Source organism: Chaetura pelagica, unplaced genomic scaffold (genome assembly GCF_000747805.2).
Source record: "Chaetura pelagica isolate M959 unplaced genomic scaffold, ChaPel_1.0 scaffold169, whole genome shotgun sequence".
Lineage (NCBI taxonomy): Eukaryota > Metazoa > Chordata > Aves > Apodiformes > Apodidae > Chaetura > Chaetura pelagica.
Genome location: NW_009954616.1, coordinates 232,762 through 243,799, shown reverse-complemented (window position 1 = coordinate 243,799; position 11,038 = coordinate 232,762). Strand labels below are relative to the sequence as shown.

Genomic DNA, 11,038 nt, shown 5'->3' with positions numbered 1-11,038 from the left:
TGAAGCTCAGCAACCAGGCTGAGCAAACCACTGACCTGGTGGCAGCACACACAGATGTTGTCTTCACTGTCACCCTGCAGGACTGACAGACTCAGACACTCCAGGCAGCCCGTCACCTGGACAGCTGCCTGCCCCTGAGGCAGATCAGCCTGGGTTCCAGCCCTGCTTTTAACCAAGGCTTTCAACTGAGCAGAGACCATCTCCCACCCGCCCTGCCTGCCCTGCTTCCCCCAGGCCTCCTCTCACTCCCTGGGACGCTGCAGCCTGTTCACGCTCCTCAGTCCCTGAGGAGCCTCCGCGTGTGGCCGCGTTCCAAGGCCACGCGGCTGTCCTGGAAGTGTCCCCTCACGTCACTCTCTCTCGAAAGAGCTGCCCAGCCCTCCCGGGTCTCTCTGCTCTCCCACGGGCTTCCCTGGCTCCAGGAAGCCCCCTGTATGTCTTAATTGGTGAAGTTTGCTGCTAAGGCAGAGCACCCTCCGCAGCCACAGCCTCTGATCACTCTCCTCGTGGTCAAAATGAGAGGAGGAAGATAGAAGAATACTTGAAGAACTCTTAAACAAGTTGAAAGAATTGAGTAGGAGAGGTACAGATGTAGGTGTCATAAAAACAAAACTGGAAAATATTCAAGATGCTGTTGAACAAGTTTGAAATTGAGGACAGAGATCTTTAGGTTTGTGTGAGAAAGAAAGAAAGAAGTAAGTGGAGTAAGTGGAGTGCAGTTACCCTTTCCCAAATAGAACATGGTCTCGGTCACGTCTAATAGGGTTTGAAAATGTTTCTACTGAAATATTCTATTAACTGCATGTGTAAAACTTTCTGACAATTTAACCATTTCTTAATAGTTGTAAAAATAGTTCTTCATAGTGAAGAATTTACTTCCAGGCTGATAGCAAACTTGAGACTGACTCAATCTGTAAAGAATGTAATGTTCTAACACTCCCCTACAGGATTTGGACACAGAAGAACAGAAATCATCTAGCAGTCTGAATTGCTTTTCTACTACTGAGCAAGTAAGTTCTGCTGAAGAAGAGGAGTCTCCAAATATAAGGAAGAAGACTAAAATGGACACAAAGGTACAAAACAGTCTAACAGCCAAAGAATCAATTTCTACAGACAGTATAAATTCACATTCACGCAGAAGTACACCAGAAACTGCAGCATACACAGATGACAGTAGAACAGCAGACACTGAGAGTGAGCCAGAAGAAGGTGAAATTACAGATTCTGAGCGTGAAGCCTACAGCAGTGAGGATGAAGTAACAAGTGAAGAAACTGCTGAATCAGAAGACTCAGAAAATGAAGGTGAATTATTACGGCTTTTATGTATTATATTATATATGTATATATAATATATATTTTTCCTGGAGCCCATTAAGAACAAGCTAAAATAAAACGGTTTGAATAATTTTTTAAAAAATTGAATAATATCAATATAAAAGAGCATATACTTGAGATACTTTTAATTAAGAAGTGCTGTAAATTAACAGTATTTGTTTCCTTCTCTTTTATTGAACAGTAACCAGAAGTAAGTAGCAGTGTGTTTTGTAAAAGCTGTTTAGGGGTGTAATGTTCTGTACTTGTGTAGAAGTCTCAGTGGCAGAGTAAGATTTGTTTAGATTAGGATAGTGATAGGAGGAAAGAAGGTATATTTCTACAGAACTCACAGTAATTCTGTGTATTAACTGTCTTCAATTAATGTATAACATTTCTGATACTGTTCATAAACAATCATGTATCATTCACTGTAAGATGTAGTGAAAAGGATGGAAGTGGAGTACTCAGTACTGTTTAAAATCCTATCTTGTGTTTATCCCTATTGCAACATGTAAGAAAGGCATTATAGAGAGGAAACCTGTATACTGTTTTGTACCAAGGAAGATATATACTCCTAGGTCCTTAAGACCTCAAGAATGGAATGGTCTCTCACCAGAAAAAAAAAAAAAAAAAGCAACCTGTGAAGGCTTAATGAAACCAACTGGAATTATGTATATGCAAAGGACATTTCAAATCACAGAATTAAATACAACTTCTAGAAGTCAGTACTGCAGCCTGTGCACTGCTCACAGTTAAACAGTCAGGCTGTTCTGTTTTCATTAATCTGCTCACTCAGCTACTCAGATTCTAAGTGATTATTGCTCTTCAAAATTGCTTTTAAAAAGGCTTGCTACTCTCAAGCCTTTTCAGATTAAATTTTTTTCTCTTACTATTTTCTAATAATTCTGCACTAATGTTGGAGATTGTTTCTCTCCTCGTAGTACCTTTTGAGATAGTGTTTTCCCATCTTACTGTATTTATTCCTGGTTGAGATCACCGGATACTGTTTGTGTAAATGGGTATCTGCAAACAGAATTCGTACAGCTGTTAGAGTAAAATTACATAACAGATCCTGAGGAAAACAGCACATGCATCTGTAGGCCCATCTGTTACTTTTTCAGATATGTATTGATGCATAGCACTAGTAGGAATAAAAACTAGCAAAAATGCATTTGACATAGAAATAATAAAATACAAAGTTGTATATGCATTAGGTTTATGATGTGAGCAAAAGGGTGTTATCAAAGCAAAGTTGTATTCTAATCTGTAATGACTACTTGCCCATAAATTTATAATACACTAGAAAATTCTGTTAATGTATTTATATTTTATTGCCTTAACTAAAGCGTTATGCACATGTAAATAACCAGAACTAGGAGAACATTTTTAATGCTCTATGTGCAGGCAGAAAGCCTTTAGAACAGTAGTCTCTCTAGTAGTTTTCTCTGATATGTCCTAATACATTTATTTTTCTGAAAATTGCATAGGATTCAGCCGGATAATGGGTGAATGTACATCAGTTGTTTGAAAGCTATGTACTACAGGGGTAAAACTAATTTGTTGGTAGTAACAGTATTTTTTGTCTTTCTAGATGAAGAAAAGATCTGGCCTCCCTGTATCAGAGTAATTGTAATAAGATCACCAGTTCTGGAGACAGGATCACTTTATATTATCACAGCTGTGAAACCTGCTACAATTGGAAGGTAAAAGTGGAATTTTTTATACATATCTGAAACTGTACCTCACTTTGAAAACTGTAGAAGCCACTTAGGACTGTGTATAGTTTATAAATGGAAGAAGGGATCTAAAGCAAGTCTTTACATTGTGTATATAGCAATCTGGTTTACATCTGTAAAGCTCCCTAATAGCTCGGAAGAGAAACCTGATATTCAGGTTCAACTGAAGTACACCTTTTGTGAACCATTTATTAGACCCATTTCTACTTTCATTGTGATGTATCTACCACCTTTCTTTCCAGGGAAAAAGATGTTGGACACACACTTCAGATTCCTGAAGTTGGAGTTAGTAAGGTAACTTGTTTCTCTCTGCTGAAAAGTAGATCAGCATATGATTGAAGCTTGAGATTGTATGGCTTTAAATTTTGCAAAATCTTCTTTTAATATTTTAAAGAACTGTTAGAATGAAATTTGTTATAAAAGTTATAAAAAGGGAAACATACAGGATTTTACTGAACTGGAATTTACCACAAATGGCAGTGTGATTTCAAAGTCTAGAAAGCGAAGTATTTTTTATTTTGGAGTTCCACTAATCCACAGTATAATGCACAGTAAAAAATATACTTTGAATCTTGATTGTAAGATTAACAAAGACATGTCATGCAAACAACAACAAAAAAATAATTATAAAAACATCTACAAATGCAAGTACTGAAAATAATATGATTTGCCATGTCTGTTCCAGATTATAATTCTGATTAATCAGCCATGTACCTCATTTCATATTGAACCATTTCCAGAGGAACTCTTTACCTGCTATTAATTACTTTTTCAGGCGTGTATTTGAAATTGGGTGCATGAAGAATCCAAAAGGCTTTTATTTTTCTGTAATGTTACCATTATAGTACTTCATGGGTACCTGACTGTGCAAGAAGTTACTTCACTTAACAGATAAGGAGAAACAAAAAGAAAACTACAGAACAAAACCAGAAGGTTAACTACCAGTTTGTTTTCCTCACTATTCACAGTTAATAGCTGTGGACCACTTTGGCATTTGCTTGTCTTCTGTGTGAAGCCAGATTTTAAAAAGTAATGCTACATCCTGCAGTTATAGCATCTTTAGAAGAAGTTTAAGTTCATCCTATTCAACAAGACAGAGGTAGAAATTAAATTATCTATTGAATGAGCTAGTCAGTCTCCAACATTATGGAAGTACTCGTGTTGTAAATGCACATTGTAAATGGTAGCTAATCTACAAAATATTAATTTGGTATTTATCATGGAATGTAGAAACTGCTGTTGCTGAAAGATAGAGATTTAGTTTTAAATGAACACTTTATTCCCAGATGGACTCTTGGTTTTTTTCTCCACTATAGTAAAAGGGATTTTTGCTTGTAAAATTTGAAAATGTCAGTTTTTTAGACTTCTGTTTTTTACTGGGAGTCTTAGTAAGCCACAGAAGTTGATATTTTTGTTTGCTCAGTGCCCATTTTTGGTGGTAGTTTGAGTAGGAGTTCTGTTTTCTCTGTTCTGTGTAGCTTTGGGAGCAATACTTATATAGAACTTCAGCAGCAGAACAAAATGTAATGACTATTAGTCTAAACATCAGAAGGGGTATAAACAGAACAGCAGATGATGGCTAGTCATTCTGTCCTGTGCACTAAGATGCAACTGAACGGGAATTACATTGAATTTACAAAAGCATGGTATTTAGGGAGCTATTTCAGATGCTAAAGACCAAATAACCTCAAGCTATAGAATGAGATCAGATTTTTTTAACTGAAAGAGAAAAAAATTGAGTGCTGTAACATACCTTACAAGAAAAATTCTTTTATTTATAAAAACAGTAAAAATGCCGTATTACTGAATCTTGTTAAGTGCAGTATACTTGCCACATTGGAAGTATATACATTTTCAGTTCTGAATCAGTTTATGGTCAAAATAGTTATATTTTTAATAGTACGCTTTAGCTGATGCTGTGGCCCATTAATTTACATTGCACATGGATGAAATCATAAGGTTTGGAATATTAATTTAAGAGTACCACTCATTTAATGAGCCTCAAAATAAATTCTGAAATCTTACTTTAGGATATAACTTTTGAAGTACTTGCTTAATAAGAACATTTCACTTAGGCTTCTATTTATCAGTTCCATGCAGAAGTATATTTTGACCACGATTTGCAAAATTACGTTCTTGTGGATCAAGGCAGTCAGAATGGAACAGTTGTTAATGGAAATCAGATTCTCCAGGTGAGTACCTGTATTATAATGCTGTGCATGTTGCATAAAATCATAGTCATGTGGTCAATTTATGTATGTTATGGAAAAATCATTAACAATGTCATTGTAAGGCTTATTTCATACATTAGTCTCTTCCTTTGTTCCCTTCTGGTCTTAGGGCGACTTAAAATACTTTATTTGGTTTGTATTAGGAAAAATCCACTACAATTGCAGTTTCTAGAGTGAAATACCTCCAATGTAGTTAAATACATGCCTGCATTTGTGAGACCAAATTGAATACTAAATTGAGTAATATTCACAAAATGGAGTTTGTGCCCTTCATTAGTAATTAATTAACATGGCTGCCAATTCTTTTGCTGTAGCCTAAAACAAAATGTGATCCCTACATTTTGGAGCATGGAGATGAAGTGAAGATTGGTGAAACAGTTCTTTCTTTTCATATACATCCTGGTAGTGATACTTGTGATGGATGTGAACCAGGACAAGTCAGAGCACATCTTCGCCTGGACAGGAAAAAGGAATCTTCTGGTTAGTCACATGATCATGGGATATGTATTTTATTATGGCTCTTTATAATAATTATCACAGTTTTCTTACCATTTTCTTGTTAAGTGGGAATTGTTCTACCATAAATTATGTTGTATTTTCTTCTTTGTTTGTCTATGTGTAATGTTAGAACAAAAATTCTCAGTTGTCTTGTTTCAAAACATTATTACATTATTAATTAGAAATTCAATCTTGTGTTCTTCATTTTAGTTTGTCCAGCACTTAGCAAAGAAGAGAGAGAGTTAGTCAGAAGAAAAGCATTAAAGCAAATACGGGTAAAATATGGTTTACAGGTGAGTTTACAGTAGAAGTTGGTTGTTTGAAGTCTGCATTTTCTTTGTGATTCCTGTATTAAAGCATACATTTCAGTGAATATGTAGAGTTTTCAGATGCAGTCAAACTTAGGCCCAGTAGCTTAGCTCAAGCTTGTCTTCTCACAGGAAATTATAATTATTTACAAATCTCTACAGAGAGACATAATGGTAACAGGGCATGAAAGTTTTGCTAAAAGTTTAGATCTGTTCCAATTTGTACATCCTTTTGAGGCTAAGATTTCTTAAGCTATTTCTATTTTTATTTCTGCAAATTAAATTTGCACTAAACTGTAGGGCTGCCTCTTATTTGGAAAGGAAAAATCATGAGCAACTGAAAAATGATGAAAGACGGAAAATTTAACTTTTGAAGTCCATTTTGCCATAGAATGACAACATGAATGTACAAGCAATATAGTATTTAAGTATTTCTGGTTTAGATATTTTTGCTATGGGGTTATGTCTACCACTTGTAGGAAGTGTTCATGTAAAAACAGAATGCCATAATGTCTCTCAAATTCTTCAGCTACCAAAACAACATCAATAGAGAACCTATGCAAGCGCTTAGTTCTGTCATCTGTTCTGAAGAAGTTGTTGCTGCAGAACAGTCTAAATGTTTAAATAAAAAGCCAGTGGCATGTCCATGTGGTTTTCTGCTTAATATATATGAATTCCATATACCAACAGAAGATTCAAGATAATATTTTATTTACAGCCTCTGTTAAATTAATTAATTTGGTAATACTACATTATTATGTGATGATGGCAATAACGTACCTTACAAGGTATGGTTGTAAGGTAGGAAGCTACTCATTGAGAACTATATTTTTTTTTTGTTAAAAAAAATTAGAATTAGTGAGATAGGCTGAGGCGGCTTTACTTTCAGAGGTAAGCAGTGAATTATCAAAAATAAAGCATTTAAAGCCTAATTTCTTTGTGTTGATGGAATTTAATCTGATTATAAAGAACACGGAGTATGAAGACAACAAAGCAGTGAAGAATCCAAAGTACAAAGATAGAGCAGGAAAACGCAGAGAGACTGTTGGAAGTGAAGGAACGTTCCAGAGAGATGATAGTCCAGCTTCTGTTCATGTGTAAGTTTTTTGGGTTTGTCCTCCATGTCTTTCTAGTGAATCTTAAAAATTGATTATTAAGTATCAATTAGTTACTAGGATACAGTTTATTAGATTATGAATTAGCTGTATATAATGTGGTAGGAGAGCTAGAAAATAGTAACCTATTCTTGCTTCCCAATTCACATGCTCTTTTTATTAACTCTTCACCATTCTGTACAGAATTCAACTTGGCAGTAAGGATGCTTAGATCACTTACCAACTCAAAAAAGGAACTCCCCAGCTGCATTACTGTCTGTTTTTCAACAGTCTCAATTTCTGTCTTTCCTATCCAGTCCCAGTAATAGTACACATGCAAATATTTCACCTGAAGTTTCTTTCACTATCAATATCCAGCCAATCATAGAACGTGCATAGAAATGGCACTTACTTTAAATCCTCCTCTTTAATTACTCCTTTGTCTCTGTAGTTTTACTTGAGGTTGTCTTTTTAAGAAATACAAATTTTTAGGTGCTTATAAGTTAGTAAAAGGAAGTGTGAGACAATGAAATACATGTTAGGTTTATTTGGTGGTGAGGTAGCAATACTGCCTTTTCCCTAGTAGGGTCAATTCCCACCTGCCCATGCTGTGTCCTTTAATAGCTAAAGCAAGCAGTCATTCAGACGGAGTTTTAAGAAAAGTAGTATTGACCAGACATTTGGAATGGCTTTGGTAACCAAAGATACTCAGAAGAACTTGCAAAGCACTTAGGGTCTTCTGGATGGCTCTTGATGGAAGTAGGAACAGCACAGTCATCAAGTCCTGGTTTCTAGAGCAGCATTTGCATGCCAATTTAATTCCTTAAGTATCTGAGTAGCAAGCATAATATTGGTATTAACTTTTGCTTCTCCGTATCTTAAACTTTCTTCAAAGTGAAATTAGCAACAGCAACAAAGGACATAAAATGTTGGAGAAGATGGGATGGAAGAAAGGAGAAGGCCTGGGCAAGGATGGTGGTGGTATGAAGGATCCGGTACGTCTTTCTGATTTTTTTACTTGGAGCAAAAAGGAATAGAAATGTATGTGCAGTGAAAAATGCCTAATTGAAAACCACAATTTACTTGAAACATTTCAATATCCTGGGTAGGAAGTAGTAATCTCAGGACTAATTTCAAATAATTTTTACTTGGTTATTTGAGGATTTTGAAATTTTTCAAATATTCAGTCTTCTCATTAGAAAATGCCAGTATTATCTGTTAGGAAAGTAGACTAGGGAATACTTTCTTTGAGGGTGATGTAGCACAAAAATCAAGCTAAATGAGAGGAAAAGCTGGCTGGAGTCTCTGTAGCCACCAAGTTGTGGACCTCTGTGGCAGCTGTTAGCCCCTTTTTGCTCATCAGTGATGGGATGTCTTTTGGCAGTAGTACTGCTCAGAGCCAGACCATACCTTTTGTTGTCAAACTAGGGATCAAAAACTGTCCACGCCATCAGGAGTACTTCACAGTAATGTCAGTGGCAGGTGACATCATTCAGCACTTCAGATCATAGTTCTAGAGGTGATTTAATGCATCATTTGAACAGTACTTCAGATGCCCATGTGTGATCTAGATTTATTAGACCCGTAAAGAGAAGTGCTTAGGAACAGTGGGGATTGGAATTAGCATTATAAACAATTATTTGAAATATTTAGAATACCTAACTCATGGTTACAGTAATTTTTAATGTATTTGACAGATTCACCTGCAGTTACGTAAGACGCATGCAGGTTTGGGTACCAGTAGACCAACCTCAATTGAAGATGTTCAGGTCATCCAGAGCAAGAGTAAGAAGAACTGGGATAAAGCAAGAGAGAGGTTTGCAGAAAACTTCCATGAACCTAAATCACAGAGGGATACACCTAAGATTACACCTTGGGTTAAAGGGACTGTAGAATAAAGTATCTGGTTGTGCAGGAGGGTTAATTCCTGTCTGTAAATAGCTGGGAGAGAATTTATTTTTATTGTTTTTTCTTTTGCTAAAGCAGGAGTTTGGTGATATGTAAAATACAGGTGTGGAAAAATATACAAGATTACTGTTAATTGGTTTTCTGTAGTCTTCATGCTTTTATAAAAACACATTTTTAATAATTAATGGAATTTATGGGGATATTCAGACTTAAGTACTTGAAAGTCATTTTCATCATGTACAGGAAGTTTGACTGTCTTTAACGTAACTGGTGGAAAGGTACACAAAAGATCTGTGAAATTGAAATATGATACCTTTAACATTTGAAGTGGTTTAAAAGCAAGCTGAAACCACCACCAACAAAAAATCCCCACCAGACTGCTACTAACAGAGTATGATCTTGCAATTTCCTCTCTTGTATGTTTATTCGTTACTGCCACGAAATGCTCAGCAAGAGGTACACCACTCTTGTATTAATACAAGTTAGTGTATGTTTCAGCTTACCTGAAAGGGGGAGAAAAACCTTGGGTTTAAGTGATTCATCAGCACTGTTCAAAAATATTGTACTCCATGAAATAAACTACCAGCATTGATGAAGAAAAATTGTACAGAGAGAGCTTGTACCGAAATTTTCTTCTGTGAAGAGATTTGTTTAGTAAATCCGTATCAGGCCTTTAACAGGTATGTTTAGAAAACTGCTGTCTGTGTGTATTATTTATTAGCTTCTGATACAACCATTGCTGGCAATGGAGTTTATGCCAGAAAAAACCCCAAACCAACTGATTTTTGGTGGGGACGGATTAGTAAACTGAAGCTAAAAGCTTGGTATTTATTGAATGCTCCTAAACACAATAAATCATCAATTTAAGCAGTGTTCTTGTTAACTGTCTTCTACATATGCTGTATAGGAATAGTCTTCTAAAATGAGAAACACAATCCTGTTTTAGTCAAGTCAGTTGTAAGCAGTTATTTACTGTTTTAGTGATAGTTATGAATTACTGGCTTACTCTGCTGTTGCATTCTTACATCAACAACTTCACATTTTAATTAAGAAAAAAAATTGCTTGGTATTGAACAGCTACTTGTTAAGTTTTAGTTGACCAGGTATATAAAAAGGCACACCTGCTCGTAGGAGAAAAACAAAACGCTGTATGCTAAAAGGAAAGTTTTGCTTTATTTTATTTTAAGATGACCTCTGTGGGCTTCATAGTAAATGAAGCTAAAATAATAATCTGAAGGGAAGGAACACATCTTCCACATATTTTATTTTGAACCTCAGCTTTCCCTCTTCCCAGTTATTCAAGTAACAGCTCTAAAAAACGTCAATCACTAATTTATTGTTTATTGCCTTGCAAAGAAGGAACTTGAAAGGATTTGACTGAGTTTGCATTTCATAAAGTTTAAGTAAGACATTATTTGTCTTCTGTCAGAGGTATGGTCTCATGTGGTCAAGCACTGGCTGCATTAGTAGTGCAGCTTCAAGAGTTCCACATAACGAGCTGAAGCTTCTCCTTTGGCGTGACCAATCCCAGTATCTCTTTATGCTACCTAGGAAAGCGAAAAAAGCAGTGCCATTAATACACACAGCATTTTTTGCAAAACAACTGAAAATAAGGTCTGACTAATCCCTATCAAGCAGTTGTGTGTCTTTACTGAGCTTTTCATCCCGTATCTTACAGGCTTCTTACAAGGTTCTACGTAGGAATGAGTTACATGAAAGCCATCAAGTGTGTGCAAGCCTTATGTGCAATTGCAATACTGCTTTCCCTCATGTCAGGAGGGTAACATGAGTTGCCACTGCACTATTACAATTTTGGAGGCTATAACCAGTAAGATACAGCATAAAGTTAACTGTCTTACCTTCTCAGTCCTCCAGCCATCCTGTTGTCTTTACCAACTCATTATACTTAATATTGATTCTTTAGGACAAAGCTGCTTTTCTATAGATCC

At 35.9% G+C, this 11,038-nt stretch overlaps 1 protein-coding gene across 1 annotated transcript in view; it reads left to right on the top strand.

The window, feature by feature from the left end:
* AGGF1 (angiogenic factor with G patch and FHA domains 1) overlaps window positions 1–9,079 on the top strand; it is a gene marked incomplete at its 5' end in the record, with an annotated part of 26,885 nt that extends 17,806 nt beyond the window's left edge. The window contains 9 exon segments of the mRNA XM_010005552.1: window positions 948–1,302; window positions 2,906–3,017; window positions 3,293–3,344; window positions 5,141–5,242; window positions 5,596–5,761; window positions 5,990–6,072; window positions 7,057–7,184; window positions 8,077–8,176; window positions 8,879–9,079. Of these exon segments, the coding sequence (XP_010003854.1) occupies window positions 948–1,302; window positions 2,906–3,017; window positions 3,293–3,344; window positions 5,141–5,242; window positions 5,596–5,761; window positions 5,990–6,072; window positions 7,057–7,184; window positions 8,077–8,176; window positions 8,879–9,079 (1,299 nt within the window).
* Window positions 9,080–11,038: the final 1,959 nt, after the last annotated feature.